The sequence below is a fragment of the Chrysoperla carnea genome, chromosome 4 (assembly GCF_905475395.1).
Source record: "Chrysoperla carnea chromosome 4, inChrCarn1.1, whole genome shotgun sequence".
Lineage (NCBI taxonomy): Eukaryota > Metazoa > Arthropoda > Insecta > Neuroptera > Chrysopidae > Chrysoperla > Chrysoperla carnea.
In genome coordinates this window covers 58,673,407-58,694,522 of record NC_058340.1, presented here as the reverse complement: position 1 = coordinate 58,694,522, position 21,116 = coordinate 58,673,407, and the positions used below count along the sequence as shown (strand labels likewise).

At 26.8% G+C, this 21,116-nt stretch overlaps 1 protein-coding gene across 1 annotated transcript in view; it reads left to right on the top strand.

The window, feature by feature from the left end:
* The first annotated feature begins 202 nt into the window (after positions 1-202).
* LOC123297867 overlaps positions 203-21,116 on the top strand; it is a 32,567-nt gene continuing 11,653 nt past the window's right edge. The window contains exons 1-3 of the mRNA XM_044879676.1: positions 203-213; positions 2,761-2,806; positions 12,301-12,436. Of these exons, the coding sequence (XP_044735611.1) occupies positions 2,804-2,806; positions 12,301-12,436 (139 nt within the window). The 5' untranslated portion in view covers positions 203-213; positions 2,761-2,803. The remainder of the gene's footprint in view (positions 214-2,760; positions 2,807-12,300; positions 12,437-21,116) is intronic.

The window sequence follows — 21,116 nt, the reverse complement described above, 5'->3', positions numbered from 1 at the left end:
ATTAATAAAAAAAATATTATAAATAATTCATATTTTAATATTTTGTTTATATATTAAGTGTTTTTTTTTATATAAAATTATTTATTGATTCTAGTCATTTTAAAAATTTTGTGATTTTTTTTTTTATAAAGTGTGTTATTTAGTTTTTTTTCTTTAATATTTATTTTTTATAATTTTTTTTTTATTGAAGAAAATGATTTATTTTAATTATTGGTATGTTTTAATTGTTTATTTATTTCTTTAAATTAATTAAATTTAAGTGTAAAATTAGTGATGAAGTGAAACTTTGGAATAAAATCAGCTTACATTTTCTTGGAACGATTTACAAGTTAAAAATTTTGTGTAAATATAATTCTTAGATAGCCCAAGAATAATGGCAATAAATACGGTTGAATTTAATATAATTTAATTTAATGAGTGTTTTGTTAAAGCACGTTTACATAAACAAAAGTGTATAATGTAAATGTAACATATGTAAAATGATCAGTAGCATGTGGACATCTGCATTAAACGTTCGTGTTTTTGTAAACGTGATTTTAACGTCTCTCTCCAAGACGCATTTTACGCTTGAAATGAGATTTCTTTTAAGAAAAAAAAGCGAGAGTTGTCCTGGGATACCCGTCAGGAACTATGTTCCTTTCGTATAAATAACTATTATAATTAATTATAAATATTAGTTTGATGGTATGCTCTCTCGATACTATTTGCATCTCCCTGCGTTGGTAATTTTAGGTTTAATTTGATTTTTTTTTTCGTTTTTTCATGCATGATACTGTTTGCATACCAGTGCATTGGTAATTCTGAAAAAAGTATTAATTTTAGAAGTCAATTACTTATTTTATTATTTAAAGAATTAAAAATTATAGCTACTTTAACTCTATACTTTATGAATTAAGTGTTATATTAGTTTAAAAAAGACATACTTTTGATTTAGTAGTCAACTCAATATGTGGGTACATTATCCACAATTGAATTCATTGAGGATATTTAATTTGACATAACATAAATTTTCCTTGTATTTCCTTTAAATTATCGCTATTATGTTTAACTTCTGATAACTCATAACTCATTTTTTTGAATGAAAAAACACAAATTTTGGTAAAAAATACAAATTGAAGTTGTAAAATGTTTTTCATATTCTAAAAATTCATGGCAAGCTGAAAAAAGTTTTAGTTTCCTCTCCAAACTGAACTAATTTTTAGGATCATTTTTCAGTACCGAACCCTAAACTCGCACTTGAAACATGGCTAAGAACACTCTCCATTAAATTACCTTGCAATAGAAAGAAAAAAATTAAATTCCGGCCATTCGTTTAGACGCAAAGACGACACAGACAGACAGACAGACACACACACACATAACGCTCAAACTTATAACATTCCTTTTTTGGTTCGAGGGTTAACAAAAGCTTGTTTCCTCAAAAGCTTTTTCTAATAGGTAATTATTAATTTTGACCGTGATGTATTTGTTAGTTAAATATTACGTCTGAAGCTGATTATGTTAGGAAATAACTTAATATTTTATCTAATAAATTTTAATGTAATTTGCACCTCTGATAAATACACAGCGTATATTTCAAACAATAAACATTATTGATTGATTTCAAGTTAATCATAAAACATAAACTACCTATGTATAGATAATTACGGATGCAGAAGAAGATAAGACAAAAGTAAAAAGTAAACAAAAGATTTAATCAAGCACTTTGTTACACTATTGTTGAATTTATTTATATGGGTAATAAAATTAAACTGATTAAAGCATTCCATATATAGGTGTGTCTGTGTCATCTTTAATTTGAAAGATAAATTCATCACACTAGAAAATCATTTAATTTTTATTATAACGTCTCTATTAACGAAATTATCCATTGTTTGGTTATATATAGGAGTGATTACGGGCTGTATTTGAATGAAATGAAGTTCTTAAATCCTTTCGGCATAAATTACACAAAGAAAAAGAAGAAAGTTTAGATGATTTGACGGGGAAGTTCGAGAAAAAATAAATTAATTAAAGGGAAATCAAACCATATGGGCTAGCCTATGGATTCAAGCAGCAAACACGTGTAAAGTTTACATGAACTCAGCTCTAAACTTGTACTTCGTAATTAATTATTAAATAACATTTTTAATGATAAAAATTAATGAATTTGAATTTTATTGAATGTAAATAACTCACGAAAGTAATATTGAGATTAATAGCGAAAATTAACACAAGAAATTCTAAATGATTTCAAATTAAAAAAGTGAAATGAACCCAGGTTGATGGAGAAGAGAATGTTTCTCCAGAAAAAGTTTTTAACTGAATACTAATTGTGGGAAAACGAATGTTGAGGCAAGGTGAGTCAAGAAAAACCCATGCCAGATTGAAAGTTTAGTGGTTAAACATAAATCCAAAAATTTTAAATAAACGTGTTATCAACCTCAAAATTATTTCATCAAATCGCTGAGCTCAGGGTTACGTTCATTAATAACTGGTAGTTGCAATCAACTGGCGATAATAATTCATAATAGTTAAAAAGGACTTAGATTTAGGCCTGTTTTGAGTAGTTTCAATTTAGACTACCAGATGTCAATGTACTTAGAATTTATCAGATAACTGGAAGTTATAGCCCCGGCGACTGGCGATATTAATTTGTACTAATTAAAACAGAAAGTGAGACCCATTTTGAGTACCTCCAATTTAGACTACTCACTTCATTGTGTAATTGAATAGAGAAAATCAATAATCATTTCTTAATTGAATTTTCATTTGTTTCAGGTTACCACAGCTTACCGTCGAAGCGAAGATAGTGTTCCTCCTGATGGTAAGTCACGTAAGTAAATTTACAAAAAATAATATTTTTCAACATTTTGATTTTAAAATGGTTCTATTCGTTGGGTGCAGAACAAATCATTTATTGAAACATATCCCGGGAAAATTACAGTAATTTTATGTAATACTTCTTAATGTTTAGAATATTGTACTTGATAAAAATATTTTATTGACTTGTTTTCTCCCTTTGTACCTATAATTAAGTTTATAAAAATTGGAAAAAATGCTTACGAATCCCATACCCCATTGGTATATCTACCTCATACGACGAAGCGTGTGCGAAAGCTAGTAGTTTATTTCTGCGAGAGTACTTATTTTGGTTCTGCACTTAGTGAATAACAAAATATTGAAAAATAATAATTAATGAGAATTTACTTGATTTTAATAATTATTTATATTTATATTAGTTTAAAGAAAATTTATTAAATGTAATACTAACCTAGCTACTAAGTATTGGAATGAAATTATGATCATGTTTTGTATGAGCTAATTAAAAAATAATTTTGTTAATAATTTTGTGTTGAAAATATTTATTTCGTAATTATACTGCAGTTGTATCTAGAATTGCGTAAATGTACAGACTTGACGTTTTAGATTAATTATCACCTATTGAAAATATTTTTAAAAACAAAGATATGTTTTTACTTAATTTATTAATTTACTGTTTACCTTTTCATGACCCTTTCTACTTTTTCAATTAAAAAAAAAAAATCAACTTACCTTGTTCCTAATTATAAAAAATTGACAATTGCTAAGATTAAGTATAGCATCGATTTCGTTTCCTTACTGACCTTCCATAAATCAAAATCAATACATCATCAAAATACATTTAATACATTTGTGGGAAAAATTTTTCGTGAGTACTTCCTGCGAGATGCTTGATTCAAATGAGGAGTTTTTGATTTTAGTTTGAAAAGTTTTCATGTTAAGATGATGTTGAAATTGATACATTAAAATTTGACAAAAAAATAGAAAATTTGTTATTTTGTCTCTCTTAAATATTGTAAAAAAACTTTTAAATTATATGCACGGTAAGAGTATCTAAGGTTGTAGTAAAATAATTCTATAATTTTTATCTATACTGTACCACTTTACTGTTTTTCATACAATATACAGTGTACAATGAATTGTTTAAAATTATGTTAATATAGTTATGTCTCTTCAACCACCATACTCTGTATTCTTTCTTAAAATACACGTTTTACCCACTTAAACAGTAACATATTTGTACAATGTATTTCTCGCATTTAGCTGGTAACATATTTTTCCACAAAATGTCTCCCCTTTACGTGGTAACATTTTTTTGTTAAAAACCCTGTACAAAAATAGATTAATTTTCCTTTAACAAATGTTACTTGTATGATTATTATTGGGTTAATTATTGTTAAATACTTTATTTGATTAAATTATTTATTTATTTTTGTTAATATAGAGCTGTCAAAATACACTCATTTATTCAATTTCAGTTATACATAAAACTCTAATGTTCTCAATAAGATAAAATATTTTTAGGTCAACTAAGCTGCTTAAAAGCATACAATCGGATTACTTTTGCAAATATTTATATTTTAATAAAATGACCCACATGTGTTTATTTATTTCAAAGTAAAATTTGGAATATATGTCAATTTATTTAGTATGTTTTAATTTGTTAAACTCAATACGATGTTTGTCATATATTATTTTAACTACCTTTTTTTGATATTGGGTGTTAAACTTCAGGTTAACAAAAATGGAAAATTAATCGTTTAGCAAACGGTAATTAATCGTCTATATCTACGATTTAAACGTCGGTTGACTTTTTTCTTTGATGATATTTGAAGGCAATGGTCTACGCCAATAGTCCTTAAACCATATGGCATAGATGATCAGAAAAAATATCATTAATATTGTTCAAGATCAAAGTCTGGAAATATGTCTAAATTTTATCCAAAATTTTGGTTATTAAGATGTTATTTTTACTAAAATATTAAAGATAACAACCTATATTAAGTGGAAAAAAGTTTATTCACATACGTTCATCGGAATATTTCATTATTTTCATTAAACGGGATATTTTCACTTGCCAATCCTTGCCTGAAAATTAAAATTAAGACTAAACTTCACGAGAATATCAACTTTGGTTTATTTAATACAACAGCAAAACTCTCAAAATCTTAAAACAAAAAATAGGTAAAAGTCTATCTAATAATAATAAAAGTTCGATTAGAAAAAGTTACAATCGTGAACACACCTTCCTGAAGTTAATTATCACCACTCGCATTTCAGAAATTAAATTTTATTACCAAGTGGTTTCAAAAAATCCCACAAATTATTTACTTTTCAGTTAAAATAAAATTTGTGAAATTAGAATAAATCAAAAAGCTATCGACATAAATGTAGTCAATTAGATCGAAATATAAATTCGTATCACGTTATGACATCTCAGTTAAATCACGGCATATTCCAATTGGTACATTTCAATTATTTTCCACTAACAAATATTCATCTACTTACTTTTATATACACCACACTGTATTTATTGAGATTAATTTCACATAAACATTGATATCATAAATCTATCAAAATAATATTAAAAAATAAAAAATTTAGATACACAAGTATAGAGATCTTTTGAAGGTTTATAATAATAGTTTTTCTATAATCTTATTGTTGTATAATACCTAATATAATCGAATCGTTTATATAATATAAATAAAATCGAACACGTGTGTCATATTTAATTATCACGTAAACAAATCTACAGTACTACTATAGCATACTTACAATAATATTTACTATCATTAGTCATGTAGTACCGGAATGCAATAAATAGTATTATTACTAACCATAAATAGCAAAAGTAAGTATGCTCTTAAAATGTTGAATGTAGAAATATATAACTTAAGGATGTATGAGCATGACAACAATGTTTGATTTAAAGGCTCAAAATTTGTTTGTAGGTAGTCTTTTACTCAAAAAATATGTGGTTAAAATTTCAGCTTAGGTATCCGTGCAAATTTTTAAGAAAAAATTCATTAAAAATCGATATAAAATACATTGGCTCTTATGGAGGAATCTCAAAAAACGACATATTTTGGAAGTTTTTGATAATTTTCATTTGGAATGAATGAAAACAAATTTAAAAAAAACTTTTAATAGAAAGTAAACATATTAGCAATGAATTAGAAAAGAAAAAAACTAAGTGTCACCATCCATATAAGGGATGTAAGAGCAGGGTAGATTAAGGGTTGAAATTATTTTTATCTTATTTTCAACTTTGATGATGAATTTTGTTATAACTTCATGAATGTAGACGAAAAATAAGAATAAAATTTTTCGATATGTGTCTTGGTTTTCGAAATATCGAAAGCTAAATAATTAAACAAAATTTTCAATTTTGGATATTTTGAAAATTAAGCCAGATATCGAAAAATTTTATTCTTACTTTTCGTCTTATATCGTCCAGTAATAATATAAATTTATCATCAAAATTGAAAATATCTATTTTTAAATTTGTGCCCCCACTACCATGCTCATACATCCTTAACTATTACTACTGTTACTGATAGATTATTCCACCAACCTCTCACTTTTTGCATAGAAGATAAACCTTTGGTGTCATAAATTTCGATTTCCTAGATCAGGTTTTTATTATTTTATAAATACGTATTTCGACTACCAAGTAGTTATCATCAGTATGAATTAGCTAATAGTAATTACTCTTATGTTAGTCGTTGCTAATTTGATGGCGGACTGCACCAAATCCATAACAGAGGCCACTCACATCATTATTTTTTTATCTTTATTTATTTCTTAAACTACATCCGAATATACAATTAATTTTTATGATGTTGGTGAAGTCGGTCACTTCGTTCTTATCCAAACGATGACAGTGTGATCAAATTATCGTCCCCATTAACTTTTTTTTGGAACACACTGCCGCTGCCTGGATTCGAACCGGCAACCTCCTAGTAGTCAAAGCAAATTCACTGTTAATAATGTCTAGACTGATCCGTTTTAGTAGATCGTCTTTTTCTTACTCAATACGTGCTCATACGTGCTCTATATTTGCTTATACATTTTTCTTCTGCCTCCGACATGTACAAACTCATTGTATTTAATTGTAAAAAAAACACCATTTGAACGCGTAAGTATATTTATTGTTTATGCAAAAATATAATTGATATAATACGGTATATATAGATGCAGTCAGTGGTATTATGTCAATGACTTCATAAACATTTGTTGTAAAATTTAAAATCAACCATAACGAGGTATTTTGTTTTGAATAAATGTTCAATATTACTTGCTACCTACTACTTATATACTGACTTCTGCATTTTACTTACTATACCAAACTAAACTCAACTCTTATGCATGGATAGCAAATATTTTAAACAAAAAAACGGTATGAATAAATAAAAATTAATCTATTGTTTTAAACAATTCAAATTATTCCAATCAGAAAAATATACTATAATAGTGCTTGATCTTCAAAACCATGAATCCGTTCAAACTGGAGTATTCAAAAGAATAAATTACTCTCACTTGCTTATCGATATAATAATCTATTGATTTTTTTTTTCCTGAAAAGTGTATTTATACAGGTTTCAAACTAAAAAATTATTTAAAGAAGATGAAAATTTGATTATCGGTAGTTGATACGATGTCAAACAATCATTTAAATGATCCTGTATCATGAATTGCCAGAAAAATTTCGAATATAACAAATAAACATTGAAAAATCCGTTTTTCTAAAATAAAACAAAAAGTATCTTTTTTGAAAAGCTGACGTAATTCTGCATAATTATCGTTTTTTATTAGACTTTCTAGCTATCTTCATGGCAAGTACTTTTAACCTCAAATTTTAACACATAACACTATAAAGCTCTTACAAAAAAAAGAGATTTGATTGATTTTTGCTTATAATGACATGAAAAAAAGTACTTGTCGTAAAAAGTAATATATTTTAGCTCATTTTGTTGCTAGAAAGTCGATAAAAACGAAAATGCGTCAGTTACAACTTTTATACAAAGTTTGTTTTGTGTTTTTAGTTAAAGCATACACTTTTTGATATTTATGAAATAAACATTTATCTTGGTGTTAATTTGATCTTCCATTTTCCAAATTTTCTGGGTAATTCTATCAGCTAACCATAACCATATTTAAATATTCATTTTCTTCACGTAATTTTTTAACTTGAGGTGAATATTTAACAATATTGTCGGTACCATACTTTTGTAGGGATTAATAATATGTGTGTTAGATGGCAACAGATTCATTTTACAAATTTTAATATTGTTATAATTCAGAATTGAAACCTTTTCGATTAGATTCCTCTGATTAACAGAAACTTCACTAAAACTATACAGCTATAATTTACTCTTATTTTTTAAACACGCTCTCAGAACGCCATAAAACTGTTTGGAAAATTTAATTAACTTCAAAAGACATAATAGGTTTGTTTCGTTAAAAATTATGTAGATAATAACTTATTATGCATTTTAATCTTTCATATTTGGTAATAAGTGATTCTGTGGGCATGTCAAAGTTTATCTTGATAACCATCCTCGTCTTTAATTTACTGTGCATTACTTATTATGAGAAAAAAAATGTTTCATACATTATTTTCGAAAATGCATTTTATCAAAAAATTTTATCTCGATCATGTACATAATGACATGTTCCAACTATAATTAATATTTCCCAGAATTTTATCAAATATTTGGAAAAAAGTAAGTCTTTAAGGTGGGGTCTGCCGCCAATTTAAATGTTAAATGACATCATTATTCACTTATTCTTATCATTTTATTATGAATTGGCGTGTGGCGACGATACTTATTATTTTTATAATTTATGACATGTATTATTCTTATTAAAATCAATTAAGTTGTATTAAAAATTGGTCGAAATTTAATCAATCGTAACAATTAATTGTTGTTTTTGATTAAAAACTTATCATTATACAAATATTTGTCAAAAAAAAAAAACTGAGTAATTTTAATATTTGATATTAAAAAACAATATTTTGATTTTCAGAAGAAGAAAAAATTTGTAGCACAGGAGCTGCGTAAGCTAAGCAAATTAACTCAGAGATTGAAAAAATCTAATATTATTGTTTTTTCAATTCTTCGATAATTTTTGACTCTTGTTGGTACTAAATTTTATTCAATTCGCTAAAAAAATGATACTTTTAAATGTTTCGGTGGAGTTTCGATATTTAACGATGTTCCAGCATGGTATTTGCAGTTTCTATGTTAAAGCAATGGTACAATTTTTTTTTCGACAGAATTTAACGAAAAATTAAATTTAAGAATTTAATAATGCTTAGTATTAATTCCCAAAGTTTCAGAAATTTTGACCGTTTAAAATGGGAAATAATTATGCCAACGTCCCAATTTCGATTAATTTACGTCAAAATTAATATCTCGAAAGTGAAAATTAATTTCTAAATTTTTTTTTTAGAATTGTATTGTATGAACATTTTTTTCTACTTTTTCTTCAATATATAATAATATCATAAAAAATAGTTGGAGAGACCGGACATTTTACATGCTTTAAATGGGACATGACCCTCAAAATCGCGAACTTTGTCTTTAAATATCTCGCGATCTAAACGGTCAAAAATTATGAAATTTTAGGAATTCATAAATAAAGCTATTATAAACCCGAGAAAAAAAATTCGGCCAAATCTGTCGAAAAGTGATTTCATGCTGGTACTACCTTAAACTCTTGAAGGTTGTCTTTTTTTTTTTTAAATATTCATAAAATATTTATAGGATGAAAAAAAACGGGCAGTTTATAACCTGATCAATTTTTATTATTTTAATAGTAGAAGTTAACTTCCGTTTTAAAATTCAACGATAAAGTAATCCTTGATTTTGTCGAAACGACATAATTTATAGCCAGTTTCGAGGAAAACACTGACTGTTTAAAAATCAGCAATTTATTGGTTCAAAATTTAATGTCTCTATTGCTATCGAATGTACGAACATTCGATTGAGACAACTTTGCTTTGTAAACCTAAGTAACGCTTGTTAAGTACTTTTGTACTAATTTTATATTATTATCGTATTTTAATTAAGCATTTCATACTTATGTAGGAACAAGATTCTACAAATTCGTGCATTAGATCCAAATATATAGTTTAAAATTATTATACATTATAAAATATTACTTTTAATGTTATTAAAATATGCGTCTTTCTTTTTGGACAAAACCGCTTTTACGTTGAATTGTGTGAATGTATTTGTCATTGAGAGTCTAAGTGGTCGAGTGGTCTAACTGACTTTAACCGTTTGTTTACTTAGACCTAAGTTGCTAAGTTAGCCGATGTGGGTGGCCTCTATTTGTCTGAAAAACGGAAGTTAAACCCCATTATTATTATTATATTTGTCATTGCATTGTATTTATTTATAACTTTGTTCACTCTTTTCGTTACTTGAAATGCTGAAATCAACAGCTGAAAATGCTAGGTAGTTTTAGTATTAAAAAGCTTCAATCGGTATTTCTGTTGAAAATGATCTACAGTGAGTAAATTCTAAGTATAAAGAAGTAAAAACCAAAATATTGAAAAGTAACTGTAAACAAACCTCTTTTGTGTTTATCCGGAACCTTAACATAAATCTAGATGCAATTAAATAAGTAAAGTTAATATTAACTAAAAAATATTGGACACCTTAAATTTTTTTATGTACGCTAGGCTTGTGTGAATACTGTAGCACGCTTGTATCACAAATAATTTTTAATTAGCACATTTTTATTTCATTATTACTTATTTTTTGTTGTTGGATGGATTATATTTACTGTATTCATTATTATCATTATATTATTATGGTACCATCAAAAATAATATTAATATATTAGGTACAATGTCATATGGTCTTTATTTGTTTATTTAATGAAATTAAAAGAAAAAATATTAGATTTTGAAATCAAAATGATTGTTACCTCCATACACATCCGATAGGATACTTGCGTAAGTGAAAAATAAGTTATGAAATTTGATAAAAATTAAAATTGATGTAGAAATATACTTAAATATTGTGATTTTGAGTCATAAAAACACATTATTGTTTTATTATATTAAAATTGAAAGTCGTAATTTTTAAACTGTATATTATGTGACCTAAAAGACAAGCAAGCCCTTATGTGATGTCATATCGGCATTAACCATAAAATATTTTACATAGATAATGCGAGAATTATGCTATCTTGTAAGTGGATGCGATATAGTAAATGAGAGAGAAGATTGCCAGTTAGTTCCTATGTGTCATTGTCATAGTCATATGTCTTAATCATATGATGCAATATCTAGCCAATGATATACAGGTTAGACAAGGACACATAGGAACTAACTGGCAGTCTTCTCTCTCATTCATCATTTCGAAAATTTTGGGCCATGGCGTTTTCTGTGTGTAATATTCTATGGCATTAACTGTCAGTTCATTGTAAACAGCTGGGTACATATCTGTAAAATTTAACTGTGTTATTTACGAAAGCGAGATTTTGACGTCACTGCCGTTTGAATTTATAGTTTAGAAAAGCCATTTCCATTATAAAATAACATGAAAAATCAATTTAAAAAAAAAACTTTTCTTATTAATTTTTCGAAAAAATTAAATAAAGAAACATGCAACTTCTCTACTGCGTAATTAATGTTCATAATTCTTAATAAAGATAGGAAAATTAAATTTTTGTAAATTTTTTTTCAATCCCGAGTGATGTTCTGATTAGAGTATAAACACCAAAATATTGGTGTTTTTATTCAATTGTGTTAAAGTTAAACACTTGATCCTCATCGAAAATATTGACCAACTTTCAATTATATTAGTTTTACCCTAAATACAGAGGATGTGTGGCGATTACATTAAATTATTTTTTTTCATTTAAATAAGACATTTATACATAATTCATTCTAAGAATTTCATTTATAATGTACACGCTAAAATTATATTTTTCGAAAAAATGTCAAAAAAAAATATTTCAAACTATTATGACGCAAATGGAAAATTTACAAATGTATGAAATATTTTTTTCAAAAATCATTTGTAAAAGATCAATACTTAAAAACAGGAAAAGAAATATTATCACGAAATCATGATAAAAATGTTTCAAGGAAATTCAGGTATGAGTCCCCTACAAATGATTCATAAATGTTCTGACATCTGAAGTGCATATTATGATTAATTGGAATTCGTAGTTAATAGGAGTAGGATAGTTGTAATCGATTACAGTAACAATTATGGAATACTAAAATCTGTAGCTATTAGGACATAGGAAGTATTGAATTGCGGTATACGTATGCTTATTCAAAATAATTCAGATATAAATTTGAAAAATGTCAATTTTAAAGGATATAATATTATATGGAGACTTCAATGCTCATTCAAGACATGAACCTAACTTAAAAAATATATTATATATAATATATATAATAAATAATGTATTAGTTAAATAAACATAGAATGAATATAATTGTACAATTTCTTTGTGATTTTATAGGTGATGATTTGCGGCGCGGTGCCGACCACTCGGTCCGTGCTCCTGAAAAACGAATGCAGTGAACGATTTATGAATGTATATCCGGGCCACAAAAGGGTTGTCACTGCGATAGAAGATGATCCAGATAGTAGATATGGTATGTAAATGTAATTTTCATATTTTTCCTTTTTATTCAATCAATATACTTTTTAAATTTTATTTAGTTTTTCACATTGTGTTACATCTTGGGCTTAAATTTTTTAAAGTTTCATCATTTATGTAATTGTTTGAAATTCATTGTAGAAAGAAATTATTTTTTACAAAGGTTGATTGGGTCAGAAGTATAAATTTGGCTTAAAAACAAAACGGTATGAGATATCAAAATGAGTTTTTATAAAGACTATTGACTTTTTAAATTTGATGCATGGGATCATAGAATGAATTACACCTTCAAACACAACAAATCGTTAATTTTTATGACTACTAACGCAATAATTAGGTTTGTCTTCGTTTTACCAAATTAATTATTTCATGAAAAAATCAAAAAAATGATTCTCTGATATCTTATACCGTTCTGATTTTATTTCAAAATAAAGTCTACTCAACCCAATCCAATTTCATTATCTTTTACTTTGAAGTTGCTTAATTCAATATCTTCGACGCTAGCTCTGGTCTGCACCCAACAAATGCATAACGACCTGTGAATAAAATGGCATCTTTTTTACTTTAAGTTTGTTAACCATATACCATTAATTAATACCAGTTATAAGTGTGGTATTCGATACCTTACTACAGGTTTAGAGTTATTTTTTTATAATAATAATAATAATTAATATAAACATAAATAGGTAACTCTATGTTATATTCAATTAGTAACAACAACAGAATTCATATCATAAAAACAATAATAAAAATTATAGATTTTATTTGATATGTTATGATAATCGACATTTTGTTTAGTATATGTATGTTTATTTATTTTACAAATCAACAAATACAAGGTAATGTAAAAGTGATCACCATAGAAACATACAGTAGACTCTCGACAATCTTGACTAGAACTTGGTGTACAAGACAGTTTGAATTTAAAATGGTTTCATATAAGAATTCTCGACATTGACGGGTATTTTCAATGGAAGTTGGAATGGAAGAAGATGTTTCTTGTCATATATTCAATTTTTTTTAACCGTATTTTATATATATATTTCAAGATTATTATTGAATTATGATATATTCTCATACAGTAATGAGAAAAATTACTTTCAAACTTTATGAGTTCAAGAGAACTATATTACAAATCTTTATCCCCTTAGGGGATGCAAAGTATGCTTTTTTTATAAAACAATTGATTAAAATTATTAAAATACCGTCGTGTGTATTTTATAAAGTAGAACGTTTATTTGACATGACGATTATTTTTTCTCAACTTTCATTCACTCTTCGTCGATTATTATTGCCTTACAAACTCTGATAGTTTATTTAAATATATAACAACACACGAAATTCTATTTACAATCAAGAATTGTCCATCAGCTTAGAGCATTATAATTTTACTGTAATGTCTATAGCATTATGAATTTGAGTAAGATGATAAGAAATGTTACGGTGAAGTAACAACACCTTATTATACGGAAGGTATAGTTAGTTAGACTTACCTACATTATAACGTCGAACATTATAACGTTAATACACTTGAATTAGAAACAAAAATTTACATGATTATATCAACGATTACGTTAGGAATTGAAAAATTTTTACCGGCATCCCATTGTAACGTTTCTCCATTGTAGCGTGGATTTTTTGAAAACTTTAGTATGTTTAACTACTGTTTAACAAAGGTATATTCATATAATCAATTTCCAATATTGATTTTACAAATATATTCACCACTAATATATTTTTAATAATTCAACAACAACTCTTCGTTCTGCACTGTTCGTATCAATTGTCCATACCGATCTCTCCATATCAACAGACTGTTATTTTCGCAACATACTCATAATTGCACTTTTTCGCACATGCCATTTTCTTGGAAACCACATTCTATTTTTGTTATATGCAGAACCACCTAAGATGCCACAGAAAGTTTAATTGCTTTCTAGAGATGCCCTTTCTACAGCCATCCACGATACCAGACTCGTTACAAAATTAAGTACAGAAGACAAGAATACATGTCTTCCCATTTCAAAAATACGTTTCTTTGTTTAAAATTCTTATTTCAAGAAAAAAGTTCTTTCGTGAATTTCCGAGCGAGAATCTGATCCCAATTTAAGTGAAATTTTTTTTACATTAATTTAAAGATATTAAATAAAATATATTATCAGACCATTAAAACGTATATTTGATTTTAACGCTAAAATGGCAGCGCCATGAGTAGGCTGATTTTTCATTGAATAAAAAGACTAAAGATGCCTACTTCATTATACATCTAATTATGCTGTACTCTATTTGCTCTTCGTGTCTTTTATAATTGCGATAGTTTTCCAATTATATAAACTTTGTAGTTTATTTTCTTATATGAATTTTTAACATTACAAAAGGACCTTAAATTTTAAAATTTTTTGTTTTTGATTTACATTTTGAACTTTTTATTTTTAAGTTAAATGTTTTCATTTACATTTTTAGTTTTTATTTTATAGTGGTGTGTGATATTTTTATTTAATTAATATAAAAACAATTATTTTAATGTTTTATATAATTCTTTAACAAAATTTTTGTGGTAAAAATTGTTACATTAACCTCTTTTATATGTGAATGGTATGTGCGTATGTTTTATAAACAAGCATTTCTATTAAATATTATGTATCTATGAGCGTTTCAAACTATAGTTTTTTTTATTATCGCTAGATAGAGTCTTTCATAGTATTAAAGTCCAATAGTGATATTTTTTTTATTCCTCGTTAATATATTCTATCTGTATTTTATAGTCCGTTTTACTGATATTAAAAGATACTGCTGGTTCTTATACAATACAGCTTCAAACATCTCATTGTATTCAGTGTTTATAGTATGTCTACACATTAATATATCATCATACAAGAGTAAGTATTACATATAATGTAACAAATGTAAACACGTTCACTTGTCAGATTGGTATCATTAATGTCACAACGTAATTGATCTGATAGACCCTGCAGACAATATTATATTATTATATGTATTATGTATTATAGTTCAAAAATATGTGTATTATATAACTTATATAACACGCCTTAAATTATTTATCGAAAATTTACGAATATTAGATATAAAAGAATTTTGTAAACGGTTAATGATGAAAAATAGGAGAGTAAAAACCATACAGGTTGAAAAAGGACTTTTATTAATGGAAATTTTTTTTGTTTGGATAGAGCGTGGAAATTTATTTATATTAATTTCAAAATTAATTTTTTTATTTTCATTTAACACGACAAGGCTTTACAAAGGGTCCTCAAAAGAATAAATATATGCAATAGCAGTGAGGATGGAATTATTATTCAATTTATATCAGCCAAATATACTAATACTTTACATTTAAACAGCTTGTGATGGTTTTCTTTAAAAATATATTTTCAAAATGATTTAAGAAAGGATTAAGTGATAATGTGCTTTTTCCAGTAAACTTTGAAATACAGCTATAGATACTTTTACCTTGTCAAAAATACGATTCTTAGTTTAACAAGGTATTTGGTAAATTAAAAAAAAAATTTTTTTATCACTTAATAAATAACTTAATTTTTCAAACCTTAATAATGAATATCGAAAACACAGAGAGCAAGCCAAAAACTGTCTTTTTCTATGTCTAAAATGTTCGAAATTAATACTTATAGATCTAGTGCCGGTCGTTGTATTTGATATTCATTTCAGCACGACTGGAACCTATCAACTTTTTCTGATACGTAAAGTTTTATATCCAAGGACTTCACTTGAGAGGAGCATGGAAAGTTGTAAATAATTAAAATTGATGAAAATTGTTTGAAGACGATATTCGATTAAGAAAGTAATTAAATAAACATACGAAAACCGTATGTATGACACACAACAGAGCAGGCAGTTTGACTTCCAACGCTTTAAAAACACCTTGAAAGGTATTGAAAAGTGAACATCTCGTTCTGCAGGTCTAAATGATTTTCGAATTTTTTATGGTCCTCCATTAGTAATTTAGGAATATTAAGCGAGGCACGAAATTAAAAATTAAAAGCTCCCTTGAAGCAAAGTTCACAGTTATTATTCAAAGCCATAATACATTTAAAAAAGTTAAGTATTTTATCCTTCGAACTATAAAAATGCAAAACTTAAACTCTTAATTTTTTTTTAATGTATAAGACGGCCATCAGTCGTTCTTAATTCCCTTATGTATGTTTGGGTGAAATTTTGTAATTGATTTTAAACTAACGGCCTAATGAGCTGGAGACTTGAAATTTGGACCAGAGCTCAGAAGTGGACCGGACTAAAAAGTATAAAATAATAAACTGATATTAAAATACTTGTAAGATTGGAAAAGAGAAATATGGGAGGAATGAAATACATAACGAATGAAATAAGTATTTTAATAGCTATTTCTTATTTTATACTTTTTAGTCCGTAAAAAAAAACATACTTATATTAACAATTTATTTTTCTTTATTTTTTTTTTTTTCTGATTGGCTTTATTTATTATATTTTCATTTACAGCCAAAATAGCCAATCTTATAACGGGCTGGGAGTTAAATATGATGATTTACCCAAAGCTGATTTCTCAAATTTTTTTTCGTGGATTTTTTCAAGGAATTTCGAAATTTTTTTCGAATATTAGTCGATTAGTATATAGAACCATTTGCTATATAGAAACATTCTGAGTGAATTTTTCCTTGTCAAAGTTTAATATATTTTTTACTCATATCTCGCATAGAAGCAGAAACGATTCTAACATAAATTCTAAAATACGATAATAAATTATAAACATGAATATTAGATGATAGATGACAATAGTAATTAAAATAAATATCGTTTTACCGCTGCGCTGTGGCTGTGCTTGCTTGTGCAGGCAGTGCAACGTAAAACGAATATTAATGTTTTTTAATGAAAATACATGGTTTCTTATGTATGTTGTAAATAAATAATTATACATTCATGTTCACTCTTAAGTAAGTGCTAACGAGTGAAGTTAAAAAAAAAGTAGTTAACCGCAATTTATACTAAATTAATAAGTTTTATACATGTATGGTGTATTCATTAGTGATGTACCTGATATTCGTATCCGTATATCCGCGTATTCGTATATCCGTCATAAATAAAAGATCCGGTTTTGTAATCTGATCTAGTAGATATGTACTTTTTACCTGGAAAGTATTCTCAAGTTAATGAAATTTTTACAGGCTATTTAAGGGTACTCTCGGATGTTCATCCTAAGTTTTCGACCTCGAGGGGCCTGTCCTAACTTGAGGGGGAGCAAAAACTTCTTTCAGTTTTTCGATTATATCTCGTTACTTAAGCCCATTTGTGTTCTATGGTGCGTTACACAGTTATAGAACATTAAATTTTCTAAAATTTGGTATGCAAAACGAATTTCTAGATTCAATAAAATTCGAGATGCAGCCTATCAAGGTTAGACAAAGTTTCTCGAAATGTAAAAAAGTAGGCGAAAATGAAGATTTTTGACCCTATAATTATTTAATACCATCATTTCCATTTTAATTTAGTTAATCGCACATCAATATCAATAGTTTATTACTACTATGACCTCAGATCTAATAACCGATCCGAAGCATCACTAATATACGTTACGTACGTTAAAATTTAATCATGTAAGTGAGCTGATATTTTTTTAACACATAGAGTTTATTCATAGGATATTATACCAAAAATACCAAGTAAAGAGAATACATTTGTTTTTTAACATCTCGCGAAATGACAACTCAATAGTTCATGCTTATGAGAACACAAAAGTTTCCATGCGAACACATAGGTAAAGAATATATTTAGCGAAATAAATTTGCCTGTTTAAACACGGTGTTACTGCCAATGCAAGTTCAGAGTTTGGAAAGTTTTAGCATTCAGGGCTTAAGTTTTGATAACAGCGGGGTATCTACAATTTCTGTCCTATATAAAAAGAGGTCTGCTTAAGTCTCACGGCCAAAAAGTCAATGATAATCGTGCTAATGCAAGATCGGTGTGGATTATAGAAAATAACTTAAATTCAAAATACCTTACAAAATTTCAAATTTAGGATGAGTTTCACTACTTAAATTTACTTCAAGATAATTTAATTTACTAAATTGGTTATAACGATTCGAAGCCTAAAAATCAAGAACCAATAAATTTGGACTATCGAACCATTGAAATGTTTTAATCAATATGCATATTTGACTAATTCTATTTAAATATGCTGTGAAATGATTAAAATAATTAAATGTATAAGAATTAGTAATTCAAGGTATAGTTTAGTTATAATCGTTTGTATAGCTATTCATTTATTATAAATAAAACATCATATAAGTGTATTTTTTATTTGATGATCATAAATCTACTCCATCTATAATCATCATTTTGAAACATAAATTAAAAATTTCTGAAAAAATTTGAAAAATGGTAAATGTCAAATTTAATTTTTTTTTAGTATATATCTTTATAAATTATAGTTCATGTGTTATTCTGATATATCAGATATATTGCTGTACAAACAAACAAACAAACAAACAAACAAACATGCTTACTTTCGCATTTATAATTTATAGAGATAGAGGTGGGGATATTCAGGAAATTTAAATACATAAAGTATTACCATATTATCGATTTTCTTAGAACACAAAACATGATCGAAACCCAACCAATTGAAAATTTGTTCTTTTGTAACGAATATTTACATTTTCAATTAAAAATACATAAAATTCAATGGTTATAAAAACCATTAATGATGTTCAATCGTATGGTATCGTTGATTGCGTTTAATGATGTATGTCCTTTCTCAATAAAATAATAATTATTCGTTTTTATTCTGGCGCCATATTATAATATGTTCAATAAATTATGTTCATAAAGATTTTTAAGTGGTTGCTTTTTGAACTTCGTTGTTAGCAAAAAACAAGACACACAAAAAAAAACATTTTAATTTTTGTAAAGTGTAATTCAGTTTTATTTATTAGTTGTTCACTTCATATATGATTAAATGCGTATTATTTAATTTTATATTTTCAAATTAATTACTTTATTAATAAATTGTACAAAATCATTTTGAAAAAAAAAGATATTAAAAACCTTGAAATATTTTTATCAATTTGTGTGAATATCTTTCAATTTTAATATAAATGCATTTTTTTAGAAATTTATCAATCAATTAAAATTATGTATATCAAATTAATGCATACTTAATTGTCCAATAAAATATGAAAACTAAAAAAATGATAAGGATTGCCGACAGAAGTGCAAGCTCAATACTTTGGAATAAATGTGTTTTTTTATTTATTTTAATTTAATCATAATTAAAATTTAATAATTTGAAAATTGAAATTATGATCATATTATCAAAACCCGATCACGTTTGCCTGTAACTTGCTTGCCGTTCTTCTGCTGGTACCAAGATAGAGATATCATAGGTCAACACCGAAGTCACTACTGCCGATAATAGCATCCTCCTACTCTCTTTCGGACTTCCAATATTGAGCATCAGTCGCGATAAGCATGCCCTCACTAAAGATGCTTTGGCACTAACATGTTCTACCTGCTGTTTGAAATGGAGTCGGGTATCAAGCATCACTCCCAGGTATCGAATGAACGGCTACAAGGTAATATTATACACTCCAACTCCAAGTTTTATGGTTTTTACCTGCTTTTTACTAGTAATGAGCACTGTCTCAGTCTTATGGTATCGTAGCACCTAAGCGGAAGTATTGATTTTAATTTTTTTGTTTCGTTTGAAAGGTAATTTAATGGAGAGTGTTCTTAGATATGTTTCAAGTCCGAGTTTAGGGTTCAGTATCCGAAAAAGTCGGGGGTTTTTTAAATTTTGTTAATTTCACTTGTTATCAAATTTATCACCATAGCACTTAAATCGGGAATAATTCTTAGGTCTTAACTGCAGCATTGTATCAAAGTAGACCAAAATTTTATTTAATATGTTAAACTTTGAAAAATGTGTAGGTTAAATAACTTCTAATATTATCGCTGCCATTGTGAACGCCGTGTATTGATTGATATCTATTGACATAGGTACCTTTTACTTAGTCTGATTATACTTCTAATCAATTGCTGCAAAAAATGTTAAATTCAAAATTTGTCTGGCATTTGTTTGTAAACAATTAACAACTTATCATAATAAAATGTTATGATTGTGCATTTCATTGTTTCAATCAAAAAAATCTGTTACTGAAAAGGATTGTTTTGAATTTTTGATTGCTATTTCCTAATTGAATTGAACTAAAGTCTATAATTTTTATTAAATTATCTCTAAAAAGTATGTATTGTGTCCCCTTAAAAATCAAAGTATTTTCATTAAATTTGGAAAATTTCCTACTTCAACCATAAATAAATAATGGTTAATCAATTAATAGGCCTGCTTTTAATCAATTAATAGCCTACAGTAACGATTCACTTGCTCAAGTGCCAAATACATATACGGTTAAGCTAGTTATTTGACCAAAATCTCAATTTCTTTTATAAGCGAATTGTTTTGTCTGAAACCTTCTTGATTAAAAACCTTGAAGCCTTTGCATCATTTGTGCAATTGCAATAATTATATAATTTTATTAATCAATTACACTTATTAAGTATCTGAATATTTACTTAATTCATGTACCGGACGCCATTCACAAGACAAAACAAACGTATGATTAAACATTTTCTTTTTTATGAAAAATATACTGACCTAGTATAAAGCTTAA